Source organism: Frieseomelitta varia, unplaced genomic scaffold, assembly GCF_011392965.1.
Source record: "Frieseomelitta varia isolate USP_RPSP 00005682 unplaced genomic scaffold, Fvar_1.2 scaffold_1030, whole genome shotgun sequence".
Lineage (NCBI taxonomy): Eukaryota > Metazoa > Arthropoda > Insecta > Hymenoptera > Apidae > Frieseomelitta > Frieseomelitta varia.
The window spans coordinates 216,917-233,849 of record NW_025108674.1 but is presented as its reverse complement, the minus strand read 5'-3'; the positions used below and the strand labels follow the sequence as shown (position 1 = coordinate 233,849).

General features: G+C 32.0%; 1 protein-coding gene across 4 annotated transcripts in view; it reads right to left on the bottom strand.

The window, feature by feature from the left end:
* Positions 1-16,933, bottom strand: part of LOC122528189 (neuronal acetylcholine receptor subunit alpha-7) — a 286,103-nt gene that overhangs the window by 97,790 nt on the left and 171,380 nt on the right. Inside the window, exon 5 of one of the 4 annotated variants that reach the window (XM_043653067.1) lies at positions 8,385-8,471. The exons of the other annotated variants lie outside the window; for them this stretch is intronic. Within the exon in view, the coding sequence (XP_043509002.1) occupies positions 8,385-8,471 (87 nt within the window). The remainder of the gene's footprint in view (positions 1-8,384; positions 8,472-16,933) is intronic. 4 annotated transcript variants of the gene reach the window in all.

The window sequence follows — 16,933 nt, the reverse complement described above, 5'->3', positions numbered from 1 at the left end:
ATTGTTAATTATCCAATATTTGCTTCGTGTTCAAGTTTCTCTTATCTATAATGAATGCCAACGTAAGAAATAGAAGGAAATGTTCCACAAGAATCTTTTGCTCTTTCATTAAGCGAGGCAAATATACTGTGTTTCTCGTTTACTCAAAAAAAAAGAATGCAACGTGCTTTCTTTTCCAATAAACATTCAACATTTTCATTGATTCATTCTAATCTATTACCTGTGATCAAATTTTGGCTGATACCACGGGCGGACAGAATAATAAGGAATAATTGTAATAATTACGAAGTCGAATTTCAAACGACGAGAAGCTGCGATCCATTCGTCCAAAAGTCAGGCAATTACCGCTCTCGTGGATAGAGGAAACGAGAATTGCGATCATTCGTGTGCAGCAACTGGGAAAAGAAAACTGGGTACAGAGAGGGAAGAGGAGGAATCAAAAGAGAAGAGAACGTTGGAGAGAAAAAAAAAACGGGCGGTGGATTTTATTCTCGTGTTACGAGAACAGCGGCCTGCGATGTCGAGTCGCCCCTGTCTCGAAATAATCCTCTGTAATTGGTCATTAGCGTTGGCCAGGGTATTAATTTGCCGGCCAAATAGAAACTGTTAACGCAAACCGTCCAGTTCCGAATGTTCGACTTAAATACAAGTCACGTGAGAATGTTCGTTAAGGTGGAAAGTATTTATTGGGGTATCGTTGGCAATTATTATTGCCTCGATAAAGGAACGATTGAAAAGGAATCGAGTGAGAAAGGGTCGAGCATTCAAATGCATTCCTTTTTGTACGCGTTTCGACGGGCATTCGCACATTTAAGGTGTTATAATGGGCAATTGATCAGAAATTAGTGGCTTTTTTTTGAAGGATGTCGCAAACATTCATAATTGAGTACTTTAATTTCAAGTGAATTTCATAGACTGGTGCACTCGTGTATAGAAAATTGATTCTGATTGCAATTGTAGCTGATTCTGAAAATTGATTGTAACATACATTTATTTATTGTCATATATCTGTAGTATGCTGTTATTCTGTTTTATATATTTGTCACACATTGGAATCTATTGCATTTAAAGCGCTAGGCGAAAAAGAGAAATGTTGAACACTTTGATAAAACTTTAATTTTAAATTGACACGTGATATAATAACACGTGTCGCATATAAATTATTAGCTAGCGAAATATTTCTTTAATTATAATGTGAAAACTTCTTTAGCATGAAATATAACTCCTAAAATATTATTGATACTATATAGAGCTATGTTTCTCTTAACTCATTAAAATATCAGTAATTAAATTATATTCTTGAGTATATATTTATATGTATATATACATGTTATATATTTTAATCTAAATAAAAATAAATATTAAAATCATCCATTTACGTATTATTATTATATATATATGAAATAATTTTAATTCTAACTGGTCATTTCCTCACTCACTTTATTCTGATTTATTGATTTCATGATTTATTTATTAGTTATTTATTTATTACAGTTATTTGTAATGGATTTATTTTCTTTTTTAAAAAATGTATATCAATAGAACATAATGTACATATATATAAAACGTAATCTAGAAAAATATGAATGATCAAATTCTTGAAAAAGTAGTAACTAGTTTGAAAAATACTGAGATTTCTGGTACTATCGAGAAAATGTTAATTCTTAAATTCTGTCATATTCTCCGAGTGAAAAGGTATTGATAATACCAACGTAATTACAACTAATTACACACATATTTTTCTAATAAAATGTCAGACGAAGTCCAACGAAATTTGACTCCAAGATTCTCAAGCGGCGATATCTTTGACAAAGAGATATTCAGTTCGCATTATGCGACGAGTGCTTGAGGAAAAGGCGATGAGAAACTGCTCGAAAGCGTCTACGACAAGTGGCGGCGGTCGGATGGCTTTTTAAATATAATTGAAGCTCCTGCGAACGCAACCGTTTCGCCCTTTTGATAATATCGCGCGCGAATACAAAGACCGCGATAATTAAAGTTCTCGTTGGCGACCGCGGGAGGAAAGGACTCACCTTAGGAACGGCCGCCGTGTGTCGTAATGGCCGGAGATAGGAAGAAAAAGAATTGAATGGCGGTGATAAAAAGTGGCGGGAAAGAAATGACGAGTGGGAGACAGCGTGTAATAACTTGTCCCGGGGAAAGGAATAGCAGTACTAAGCGGAACATTATGGTTGATACGTTGCATTGTTTACGAGGGAGAAGTTTGCTTTGAATTTGCCTTGAAGCACAGAGTCTGATTTAACGAATTATCATTTCCTATATTAGCGTACGATATTAATGGATACATGTGTAATAATTGTAAGTATTGCTTATTAGTGTTTAGTATTTAGAAATGATTATTTGTATCATTTAAGATTAACCTGGTACTTGTTATTAGATAGGATAGGTACCGTGGATAGGTACTAGAGAAATGTAACGTGGATGGAAAATTATTTTATGTATCAAATGTGATATGATAAATATTATATATCCAGTGGTGAAGTTTATACTTGAATGATTAAACATTTACATTTTAACTTCAAATTTACATTTGTTATATTTCTATTGACTGACAAAGATTGTTTTTTTTTTTTCTTTTTTTTTTTTAACAGAAATGTACGATTTCAAGTGAGTTTAATGTATAGAAAATAATTAATTCATTACATGAGTATTTTGTTAAACAATGCGTAAGATCGTTTTGACTTCTTTTCCCTTCTTTTTTTTTTTAACAAAAACATATACAACTTTAAAATAAAAAATATTCCATTTCAAATAAATCCTGCTAAGAAATAGTAAAAAATAAATATGTATTTAAAGACTCAACGATATCATTAAATATTCGCAGGTTATTTCCTCCACGAGTAATATCTTTGTCACTATTAACATAAATTTAGATTAAAATTTAGATTCCGATCGATATATTGTCGACTTACAATTGAATGAAAATTCGCGTATGAACTTTCGCAGTGGCCATGCATAAATAAGTTACATTATTTAAATAAATCAGATGCATTTAGCGCGCTGGAAATGGCGAGAATGTTCGAAAGATATACGATCGAGGTATCTCGCGAGAAGAGAGGCAGTCAGACAAGCGTCGAGGAATGTCTGTTTGTAACGTGCACCGAGTGAAATGAGAAAATGTAAAAGCATGGATACGAACTAGAGAAACGAGTTCCAGAATGTGACACGACACACGGTGTTGGTGAATTATTGCACTATTATTTTTCTCAGACTTTCGCGGCAATAAAGGTATTAATACTTTATATTTACGATAAGCTAAACACTAACAAACACGACTTTACCATTTTATGTACATTAATTATGTACAAATTATTAGAGATACTGATACTTTTAAAAGCTATCTATTTTTGGAAGCTACTTTCAAAAATAGTAGAAGCAGCGCAAGTATATTTGAACAAATTCATTTTTCAAATTCTTTGTAATCTGATTTTATAATTACGTCTAACACTAGAATATAATAAAAATTAATTTATTTAATTATTATTAAATTGTGGATTTTTATGCAATATACGTTTTATGTATAATTAATTTTTACGTCATACGTCATAATATATATACTTTCCTGTTCCTAGAAACTTTGTTCAATTTTAATCAGATAAGTTTCAATAAATTTCTAATAACTTCATTCTGAACGAAACACTATTTTAATGTGTATTGTCTCAAATTGTTATCTTTCTATTTTATCTTTGATAAAACTTGCACATAGAAAATTTACTTTTATTTTAAACTTACAGAAACTTTCAATTACAGTGAAAATAGCGTTTGAAGTATAAAAATTGTTCGTCATTCTTCCTATATTGTTATTAGAAACTTTGCACAAGTGTGATGATCTTATTAGCAAAAATACAATACCGGAAAAATAGTTCAATTTGATAGAAAATTTTTATTTCTAGAAATTTTCAGACTACAATTTTACTTTATATAGAAATGTTTCGTTATTGTTGCATTGAAAAATGGGTCACGTATGTAAACAATAAGTAATGCTACTTACAATTTTTAATTTACATTCAAGATTGATATTTTCAATTTTAAATTCGATTAAATAATGTGATATTGTATGGTTTTACGAAAATATCAACTCTACAAGTTACATTACCTACGCAATAAAAATTTAAATATTTTGTAAAAAGTATATCCAAAGTTTCACTATTTTCTTCACGTTACTTTTAACTTTATAAAGTAATCAATTTAATATAGAAATCTTTACATGTAAATGAAATCGAAAAATTGATATAATTTTTTCGTTTTTCAAAAATTATGTAATTAATTACATATTTATTTATACAATTTTCACTCTACATCACTCTATTTTCATATTAATTGCAATACTCTTCTCCCGCGCAACATGAAATTATTAGAAAGAGAATGAATTTCACCCAATCACCATCAAACGATATTACCGTGAGCGCTACAAGACTCATTTTCATAGTATTAGCCATTCATCGAGCACCCCACAGGAAAGATTCACACATTTCCGCCTGTGTCATACCGGCCGTTAATCGAACATTTGCGAGCCATCCTCTCCATTCCCCTCAAGATAAATTGCTCCGCTTCTTTTTCATCGTTTTCAGCGTGCCGCCAGCCTGTTTCGACTCTTTTTTAATTAATTTTCCGCGTTCCAATATCGCCCGGTGTCATCCACGACGAAGGAAACGCCGATTTCTTCGACGTGGACGCGTCGACCTTCGGAATCAGAAACGAGATACGACAGCGGAACAAAGACAGGCCCTGACATCGAGTCGGACAACCACCGAGGCATTTTAATTTACCTCGATCACCGATAAAAACCTAAATGGATTGCCCGATCGGGGAAAAAAGGGGAGAATATATAGGGGTCGGGAATCGACAGGCGTTGAAATTCGACGCGGACGCGCGTTTCTGTACCGGAATGGAGTTTTGACATCGTACGTAACGAGCCGAGCTTCTCGAACGAGAAGATCGACGAGATCTCGACAGTCCTGATCGATGACACATGAATGGTCAAACTTTGCCGACAGATGCCTTTCGATTGTCTCTTAGTTCTCGTTTTCCAAATTCAGAACGATATATATCTATGTATAGAATACATGCATAGAATAAGCTGAGGATCTAAGAGATCCTCTTCGCTCTGGAAATGTCACCGTTGTATGCGAAAGATTTAGAAGGCTTTTGCTCTTTTTTGGAAAAGGGAGAAGTTGTACTCTACTACAATTGTATGCAAACTGTGAGATATTTTCTGCTGTAGAAAAGTCGCTCAAAATGTAAATCCGAAAGAAGCTATGTATTCTTAAATATACTGAGATGTTTCGGTGAAAATTTGTTAAAATTTATAGAAAGGGAAATGTAATTCGGAATTTGAAACATGTATGTTAAATGTGGTTAACAATTGCTAAAACGAATTTTTGCACTTATTACTGGTAAGAATATATACGCATTGCTGGTAAAATTAGTACATTGACGTACATGTATTCAGCGGACAAAAGTTTTAAAAAGTTAATTGTATAAATATAGATTTATAAACAGATTCAACAAATTACGTTGTAGAATGCAAGAATTTTATGAATGAGATATGAAATAATAAACAGTGTTTACTTGTTTCATTATTTTTTCAATATTAAAGTTAAAAATTAAATATCCATTGTTTCTGGAATAAACAATGAAAATTCTATGTGATAGGAGAAACTTCTGTATATAATAATAAAAGTAGAAGTGTAAAGTCTTTCATCTTATGCTCTCAAAGGATGGCTCGCAAAATTCCCTGATATTTTTTGTTTTCGTTTTTGTCTAGTTTGTGATGCCAAAAATATTTATAAAAAAGTATAAATTTGTTCTTTTATATACGATTGAAGTTCTATCTATAAGAGATTAATCAGAAACATTTTCAGAAAACAATAAGTTACTAAACATGAATATTATGAATATTATTAGTTATGTATATTAGAAGTGAAAATTGTATATGACAAATTGTTATATTTCACATGAAATATAACATAATATGTGTTATTAGATATAATTTTTTCATTTCTAAATTTTCAATGTCCCATTAAAATTGTCATTTCTTTGTTATATGAGACATACTATATATGCCTACAATGATATTTTTGTTTTTTTTCTTATTGATATAAAAGTATTCTAATATATTCCTAATCTATCACATCTATCATGTGTATCTATTTAGGTTAGTTTGATCGACAGTATTTAAATGTATATCACACTGTATAATGCATATATCAAAATATACTCAAAATTTCATCAATATTTGATCGTTGCTGATTGTCAAATGCCTTTAATAGATATTCTAAAGTTTTCGATATTTACTCACTCATTTAAATAATTCAATCCACTTTCTTCAGTGGCGAATTGTAATCATGAAGCAATAAAACAGGAACTTCATCTTCGCGTGAATATAAAATGGAACAATGGTCTGAAACTCTTGTCATAAACTCACGGATTTTATATGTCACGATATACGTATGTATGCACAGATTTATACACTACAAATATTACACTACAGTTATTACACAGTATTTAACAAAGAATAAAACTTCATAAACAGAAAATAAACCGCAAAGAGAGACACAAGAGAAGAAAGAAGTCAAAAGCTTCCATTACCAGTCGCCATCAGTTAATAGACTGACGTAATTCCTTCGATTATCGAAAGATTTTGAAATATCGAGATATCGAAGCGCCATTTTGCAACTACGCATGCGCAGTACTGTGGATGAAAATTCAAATTAGAAAAGTTTCGTGGCGCTAGTGTCGCGAAGGAGGCAGCAAGTAAGTAGCGCGAAGTTGTCGCGAATAAGATGAAAACTAACTAACGTGGATTGTTGTTGTCTGAGACTCTAAACGACTTAGTGAAAAGAGAAACATGGCGAAAAACTAAGTACGTGTACGGGAATGTGTCCGCGTTGGTGGATTCTTAGTACGTACGGAGTGACACCGAGCTCTTCTGCTCGAGACACGAACTTATTCAATTAAATACAAGCAAGTTGCCGAGGAAGTTTCCGAAGTAAGGGCAGAAGAAAATCGTTCGAAACTAGAAAGAAAAAGGAGAGATTCTTTTCGAGGAAGACGATAGAAAAAGAAGTATTTCGCACGTTGTCGGAATTTCGTTGGACTGTTGGACACGATTGAGGTTATGTACAAGACTAGCATATCTTTTCTTGCAGTAATTCAATTTTTTGTCGAATTTTATTTAGTAGTTTATTATAAAAATTGTTATTTAGTTTACTATTTCAATGTATATTATTATTTATATGTTTTATTTTGAGTAGTGAACTACTCAAGGTATGTATATTTTAAATTAAATATATATAATTTGAATATTTGATTCAGTATTTGAATGTGTATTATGATTTACTGTTACAAAAATTTTTATTATTACATAAGGTGTATGTATAAATTAAATGTTATAAATATGTAAAGAATTATATCACTTGATATAAGATGATATCAAAGTAAATATGTTCTGTCTTACGTGATACATTGTTATAATGTTAATGTTTAATTTTTGTTTTCATTTATATTTCTTATTGCAGTTTATTGATTATTCATTTATTACCTCAGTTTAATGTTACTTTTTTTTATCGTTTTTATTGTTAATGCTACAAAATTTGTTTGAACCCTTTATTCACAGTTTTATACATATATATTAACTTCACGAAGACTAACTAACATTCAATAGGAAGTCGTTTGCTCATTCAAGGAATAATAATTGTCTATTGTACTGTACAAGTTAATACAATATTTCATTATACAATTTTTTGTTTTTTTTTAAATAAATAATATATAGTTGCAATGCTGCGTTATGTTTAAAGAAGAACTTGATCTTACTTATTCCCTTTATGAAATTGCTCACAGTTAAGCGAAAGAATCTTTTATAACATACTAACTTTGGGACTTTACATAAATGTTTTGTTATAAACATGTTTTAAAGAAAACCAAGCATTGTGAGTGCACCGTTCCATTTAAAATTATCAAATCAGACTGAGTGTACTTTGAATGGTATTCTTATCTATAATGAGACAAACAATGATCCCATTAAAGAGGAGAAAAGTAAGGAGTAAAAAAAAAAAAAGAAAAAAAAAAGAAAACACCCTTCAATAAAAACCACTTTGTCTAACATCAAATTACGCAAAGTTAGTTCAGGATAGAACCAAGTAAAGATAAAAGAAAATAAAAAGTATTTAGTTTTTAATTTTCTTTTTCACATATGGTTTCATTCTGAACTAACTGTGCGCGGAAAAAATGTTCAATGAAAATCTCATTACACACTAAACACATGATAAGAAGAATCAGAGAAGAAGAAAAAAAGGGTACGTCCATTCTCAACAATAGAAAATTCACACTAGCACACGTTTGTTTGTAGAAACTCAATGTACCTAACAGTGGTATAGCGTCGGAGACCTGGGGCAGGGTCTCGGCGACGAGATTCAGGAACACCGTCAGCGATAACAAGATGGTCACTCCTGAAACAGTCGTAGAGCCCGGCTTGTTCAATGATCCATTTCGTATTCGCGTTCGAAGCAAGTAAACCGACGATCGTGCTCACCCATTGGCACGAGCATCGTCCCTTGATTCTATCCGCTGATCGTCCAGATCACCGACAATTCGAGGATCGAGGTTCAAGTGAATCCCCGATTTTGAAATGGCCAAATGTGCGGTATTTGATCCTCTAGCCAGGTTTTCGTGGATTTTAAATTGGAATTTAAGGATAGAGAAGAACTTTGAAATAGTAACATTACTTCCATTTGATGGGATCTTCTTAAGGAATTGAAGTACAATTTATTTTTTAGAAAAATCTCGGAGATTCACTCTTTCTCGAAACTCAAAAACTTCCTTGATTTTCTGAAATATATTTGTTTATTTGATGGTTTGTTTAAAGTGTTTGTTTTTCTGGTTCACGCATGCACGAGTTAAAAATTATGTGTTTGAGTTATATAATACCAAATAGTTTGGGGAATATTTAATTATTATACAATATGCAGTCGTTTTGGTGCAGCTTCTGCAGTAAATGATTTTTCGATATTCTATGAAACAAGCAAGAGAAAATCATAATTATATCACTTTACTGTTTGTATTTTTCTGATATTTAACAAGCAGGTTATTTTTTTCCGAACAAAAAAATTTAAGCACTATAAATTTTCTTAATTTGTATTTCAAATGTATACCTAAAATATTTTTATTAATAACAAAAATTTGTCTCTTCGCATGAAAATTCCTAATTAGCTATACAATCTTGACATAATTGATTTAGGTAAGTTATTAAGTATGTCAAAACATTATTTTCATTATCTCTGACGACAATGTCATTGGTATTTCACTTCTCAATTGATATTGTCGTACCATGGGTAATTATAACAAGTTAGATTATACAGTTTTAAGTTATTTAATTACTTTCTATCCTATATTTCACGTCATAAAAGCTACTGATGCCTTTCTTTTAGCTTTGCAGCAAATATAGAATAGAATTTAAATTAAATATTTTAAACTTGTTGTGATCACCTATAATTCGACGATATCAATTTTGTTTAAAATGACATGAAAAAAATTTTGTTTAAAAATAGAGAAGAAAACATTCTCTGTCGTTACGAAATTTATCAACCTATCACGCACATTAAAGTACGTTTTATTGAGTCACATGGGAAACTCGGTATCTTTGACTGTAAAGAATGGCCTGGAAAATTTTACTCGCAAAACAAATGAGAAAACAAAGTATCGACCAGTATTTTACGAAGAAAAATGCTTGTCGGAAGTACAGTTCACGTAACAATAGTGTCGTAGGAATTTTATTGCACGGGAACAGCCGCTGTTTATCGAGTCCCGCAGGAGAAATGGATTAAATAATAAATAATGCGGATAGCTAGAGAGGGAGGTTGCGCAACAGGATGCACTCGAACCAGTGGCTACGGTGATTTGTATGACGACATTTTTATCAGCAAGAAGACATTACTACGGCCGAGATTTCTTCTGTTTTTTCCTTTCCTCTTGCAGAAATAATGATCGAAAAAAGAACGAAAGAATCTGCACGTTTCGAGAGGAAGTTATTTGCATGAAATTGTAAGGACAACTGAAGGAGAAATATTTGGCTCACATACGCCATTGAAATATACGTGTAATTAATTTGAATTTCTTCCCAGTGATGAATTTGATGAAGTTTGACAAGAAACTTGATATAGCGAGATACCTGATTTTTATATCTGAAGAATTTAAGGAAAACGCTTTTAAGTGAATATTCGGAAAATTACATAAACATACAACAAGGATTTCGATGTGGATTTTAATAACATGAAATTTAACGTTATGTACAATATATTTTTTACGTTTTTCCTGATAAACTTCAAAGTATGGCGAAAAATATAAAATATTTTACGTATTAATGTAAGAAATATTTAAATGAAAATAGAAGCTTTCATAGACTGAAAAATAAAATGTATAATATTACGAGCAATGAATTTAAAATAAGCTTTTGAAGAATTAATAAGCTTTTGAGTTTTTTATTTCTAGCAAAAATTAAAAAGTCAGTATTACAAATGAGTTTTCAACATCTATCATATATAACGTGATTTTTATTTAAGAGAGAAAGTTATCTACAAAATTAAATGCAATGAATTTCTTTTATTTAAAATCGTACAAAAAAACTTCACTATATTTTTATTTATTAATCAACTATCGATTCACAATGAATTATTTTTAAAAATTTATTAATAGAAATAATCTTAGTTTAAAATTTTTCACAGATCCTGTTTCTTAAATTAAGCTTGTCATTCAAATAATAATAATAATAATAAAAAATTTGGTCGAGTAAATTTATCGCTGTGAGATACTATTTTGATATGCAAATACACATAACTTCATAATTTTGTATATAAAAGGTTTTCAAGTGTCGCGAGAACAACATAATAATGAATTCTAACGGTATCAGAGAATTTATATTTAATCGTAGTAAATAAAGAGGTGATTCGAGGAGTTGAGACTGTTTTACAATTCTTTGTTCCGCGCTGTGTAGAATTAATGGCGCATTTACATCGGGAGCGGATTGAGGCGGTCCGTGAAACAGCAGAAAAATCGTCGGCTTTTTCCAGCATGAAAACGTGCTGTATTGTTCCCCTGTTCAACCGTCGGCTTCTATTTTCAATTCAAACCCCCTGCATTTATACCATAGAGAAAGCGTTAATATCAAGCTTTGATAGCGACACGAAAGTGCTTTCTTTTTTTTTTTCTATGAGTGAATCGATAAACCGTATCGATACTTCGCTTAATTTCGTGGCCATGCTTTGTGTGTACGCTGAATTTTTATTTTGAAATACCGAACTCGGAGAGCAGGATAAGAAATGAAGGAAGATGAAAGAGAGAAATGAGAATAAGTGGTATAAAAAAGAGGGGGAGAGAAATTGGTAGTTGAAGCATTAATTGAAAAATGAAACGCAAAATGGCATGGCAATTTTTGGAACGAAATGATCGAGTAAGAAATAATTAGAAAGAAAGAGAGGAAAAAGGGGGAGGCAAAAGAACAACAAAAAGAATAGAAAGAAATAAGCAGAAGGAAGATTTAGAAGAAGTTTGATAGTATAAAATAAAATTACATACACCAACAGTATTTAAACAAATTTCAAATAATAATATGAAGATCAAAATTAAATTATCTGTCTTCGTAACAAATACAGATTGATATTCTCACTCAATGATAGCCACGGAAAACAAAAAAATTTTAATTTCTAATTTAATGTTACGAATATTAAATTTTTGCTAATAATCATCGCTGACATGAATTTTAAAGAAAATCTTCAAACACGAAAATCAACGAAATAAATGAGAGATATAACAAAAGATGATATCTACCAAAGAAGAAGAAAAAACGACGTAGAAAAAAAATATCATGAAAACAGAGAAAGATATTAAATAAAGAGAGTGACCGAATGGGGAGAGGGAGGCGGAATAAAGGAATCAAAGTTTTACAATCGATGTCGACGGGAAATAAGTAGTTCACGCCTTTCTAAACCAGCACGAACGTTCGTCTATTGGACAAGTTTCGCCGTTTCAGGAGTTTCTGGAAAACAAACCGTCTCACTCCGGGATAACAGGTTTTGATTCGTCAGTTTTCCATCGCGCATCGATTTACCGGGCCAGAGATATTTTTGCTTAGATTAACAAACTCGCTGGAACTCGAAGCTTTGAATGCGACGATGTAGACATCCCTTATCCAATGTAAACTCTGTTCCGAGGGAATATCGTTGACAAGTTCGACCGGGGGAAACGTCGGCTCATTTGCGACTGGCGTGGGATTTGCAACTCGGCTGCAAATGTATCGAGATGCTGCTACAATGGAAAATCGTTTTTATACACGTTGTTCGGTCAACATTGATTTTTGTACGCTTGCTGGAGGTTTCTTTGGAATTTGCCGAGATATCTGAATATATTGAAAAATACGCGACGCGAAATAATCTCCACGTATCTGTTGGCGTGAATAAATAGATATAATTTATTAAACGTTTCATAGTGTTTTTTTTTTTTTTTCTTTATCTTGATTCGAAATAATCTGCTTCGTTTGCGAAACTGCAGTTAATCAATTTAAACATTTCAACTTCGGTTTTATTGAAATTGTTTGAATAGGAAACAAATTTAGAATTATTAGCGTGATTTTGTATATAAAAATTAATTGAAGGCATGGACTAAAGTTTCTTTACTGAAATTGAAGTTTTTCTTATTTAAATGAAGACATGGAATGTTTCTTTGGAAACAATTGATATCGAAGATACGTGAATACATAATTGTGTTTTGCTTTGAATTATATGAAACTGACAGATATTACAAAATATAAAATAGAAAAAAAAAATTATTACACGCTTCTAAATCAAAGACCAAAATAGATTACTGTTAAAAATTCACAATTCCATTATTAGAGCGTAATTTTATGTATAATAAACATTTTTAACAGTTACTTAGCACAAATATCAAGAAATTAATTACAAATGAATAAAATATCTAAAAATTCATTTCGTGTGTGCACGAAAATAAAATAAAATTTTGCACAGTATGAAAAAAACGACATTACTTGTGGGTAACCCTGATATATAGTATTATTTAGTTATATAAATATACTTCATTGCAAAACCTTGAATATTATTTCCTATTTTGAATATTCAGTAAATACACGATACCGTAAGATTCCATGAAATCATTTATTAATTTCGTAGAAACAATTATTTGTCAATTTCGAACGAAACATTTAATCCTACTCTTAATTTCTTGAATTGACATCACGATGGTGAAATTTCACTCGCAGAGAGTAATTCTCTAACAATTCCAAGTAAACTTGGAATTCCACTAAAACTTGAAGCGTTATGGATTTCCAATGAACACCACATCAACGTCGAACGAATAAATGCATCTTATCAAACGGAGCGTGAAATTTCCTCAAGCTTGTGAAACGTTTTTTCCTTCGTTCTGTCGGCGCAAAAGGGATATACGAAGGAAGAGAGAATTGAGGTGCTCTGCAGATACATGTTCAAAGTTCGGACGAACACAGAGTAGCCACGATTACCGCGTTGAAAGTTCTTTGGGAAAGGGAGGGAAGAAAGAAAGAAGAAAAGAAAACGTCTTCCGGTTGCTAAGAGATAGAGGAAAGAGGTATTTTCATTCTGAGAGCTCGGTAATCTGATGATGCGTGGAGTATGCTTGCAAGAAATACTTCTGAAACGAATCCCTAACTTTCAAGAGTTAGAGTTGGCGAAAAGGAATGAAAAGTTGAGATAAGGTTCTCTGTTTCTACTACATTTGTTCGTGCCGCCTTTCGTTCGTTTACTTTCGTCGTGTGGGGTAGTTACAGCGAAGAGCCTGAGTCAATTGCGTAAAATTGCCGATAATTTAAACTTGTCGCAACTTTGTAAAAGAAAATCATATAACAATCTAATCGATGTCTTTAAAGCACAGTCTTCAATTCGTTCTTCTTTCTTTTTTTTCTCGAAAATGATTTCATGTCTCTTCGAGTGTTTTCTCTTCGAAAAATTCAAGCATCGAAAAACTTTCTTTCGTGACTAGATTTATCACCATTTTAAAAAATTTGGTCTCTTTTTCTGTTTCAAAATTTTATTGACCTTCGAATATTAGGATTAAACGACAAAAAGTCCCAGAGTCTCGTGATTTAATCCTAATGTTCAGAGGTTCAATAAAATGATGAAAAATGATGAAAAAGAATCGTACAGATTTTAATAAAGATTTCCTCCCTCTCCAGCTTAGTTAGAGTTCGCTGTATTCAAATGATCTCTCGAAACTTGGAGTAGAATTAGCAATCGACGTTCCCGCAAATTCCCGAAACCACGGGATACTACCCATCCTCGCGGAACTATCCCTCGTTATAATTTAATCAAACAACCGCTTTGTTTTACAGTTGAAACCGATCATCAACGAATAAATACCAAATCGGTTAACGTCGGCTGATTAAACGGTTCTGATTCGGTTGATTCCTCGTGATTATCGTCCGATTGACGATCAGAGCGATCCGATTGATACGACCAGAGAACGTTTCGATTTCTCGTCGAATATCACGAACAGACTCTCAAAAAAGCCTCTTGGGCTTGGTGGAGCTGAAAAATGACCGTTTATTCGTCGGATGAAACGTGACTGAGAAACTAAATAGAAACTTCTCGACGAGGCTCGAAAGAATTCGTCCGTGTGATTGTGCACTCGTGCCAGCGTGGCGATGAGCGCCTTTTTATTAATTCAATTAGACCGTATCTCGGACCCGGAAGTTGGCACGGAACGGCCAGAGAAATCGGCTCGGGATAATCTCTGCTTCCCCTCTGAGCTTATAGCTTACATTATAGCTGCACCTTTAACGACTCATAAAGTATCGCAGATAAACCAACTTTCGCCAAGTTGGCGATCATCCTTCCTCTTTCCCCCTTTTTTTTTCATACTGATAGCATACGGAGTGTTTCAGAATCATAGGTCAGTCGAGAAGACTAATTATTAATGTAATTTCTTTTTCTTTTTCGATTCTTTTCTACTTTGTGATTACAAAACTACTGAGATGCAGGTCACTTGTCTTTGATGGACAGTGATTTCTTATACATTTTGATAAAATTACGGTTAATAATTGTGTTTTCGTTGTTGCATTTTCGTATTTCACAATACTATGTTATAGTGTAAACTCTTTCTGTTAATCGTAGACACATTGTAACATTTTATGGATCTTAATTGATTTATTAATTGAAATTAGTAAAAACGATGTTTTCTTTCACACTTGTTTGAGAGAACATGTAAATAAATCAGAGACACAATTTTAAGAAAATATATGTATATAATTACTATATGTAAAGAAAAGAAAATATATATTTTGATATAATAATAAGAAGAATAAATTTTTTTAAATCTGAGTAATTGTATAGTAGACCTTGTTATCTTTAGTTTCGATTTATTATATTTACCAGTAGATAAATATAAAAAACATCGTTATCACTGCAAAGTCTACAGAATTTTAATTAATAAATAAATCAGTAAAAATAAAATGTTTAAAATCCTTATTTTTTTTCTAGATTTTCGAGATTTGTACTAACTTACATTAAATATAAAAACAAAACGGATTTATATTAATGTTATTGCTAGATTCCTTGTGTATTTATTAAATATCATAATGAATATTATATTTTATATATTTTTGATCATTACATGCATGCCATATAATTTCACCTTCAAATATTGTATAAAAATCCACAGTTCAATTATTAATGAACTATGGATTTTTATGCATTTAAAGAAAATTTCAAAAAACGCACAGAATGCACATAATATTAAGAAATATATAAAATATCCAAAATATATTGTTGGAATTTTCAACGCGCAGTATTAGGCTTTATACAATTTTTATACTGCGGTCTTATCTTTTCATTTATATTCCAAAAACAATATTAATTTACACAAAGATGCCCAATCTAATTACTAATTATAATATCGTTCCAAATGTGTAAAGTTTATGATACATTGTGAACTATTCGCCTAACAGGTCTTGCTCTTTAAAGCTTTGCTACTGAAATAACGTCTCGCGATACATTTTACGAACTTTGTATTTTTCGCTATCTCTTGCGTAACCGATCTATGATTCTGAAACATTTCACGTCACATTCCCTTCGCTTTTCAGTTTCATTTTCGCTTTTTTGCTTCATTTCGCGATTTACCTGCCGTCTACGTACGATCTGCGACTCGAGATCGCGTTTCTGGTTGTTTCGCGTGATCGAAACTCAATCAATGTCAAATCGTATCGGGCACACGCTGGGAATTAAATTTTCGATTATCATGATTTTTCGATAACGCGTCGATTTATAGATTCACGGCCATTACGTGCTATAACACGTCGATGGAATTTAAATTTATACGTGACATACCGGGTCCCTGGTGTCACGAAGCATGGCTCGCTGTGAAATGCAATAAAATACTCGGTCACTCATTCATTCCGCTGAGATATTTTCATCAGCTGCGGGTGAACGTTTACACTATTATTCGAGACGATAATTGGAATTCGGTTCTCTGACGAAGCGTGATCACGCTGCGTTTCGACGAAACGTAGCTCTGAAGAACAATTGTCCGTGAATCGAACCATACTACAACGTCGACGAAAAATTTTGTTTGAAAATCTGAAAATTGATCCATCTGCTACACTGAAATTTGAAATTAATCTAAAAGTCTAAACTGTGATACTTGATATTTTCCTCTCGTAAATATAAATCGAACTGTAGTATTCTTCTCTTCTTTTGATGTAACCTAAATTCTATCTCTTTCCTCTAAATACCAAAAGAAAACTCGGTAATTTAACTTCAGTTCTACTTTTTGATTTAACGTTGATGTATTTTAGATATACAGAAATTGTAATAAGTTAGGTATTATTTCATATTCATAGGAATTCTTTGGCTATCCACATCACTGTGACTTTGAT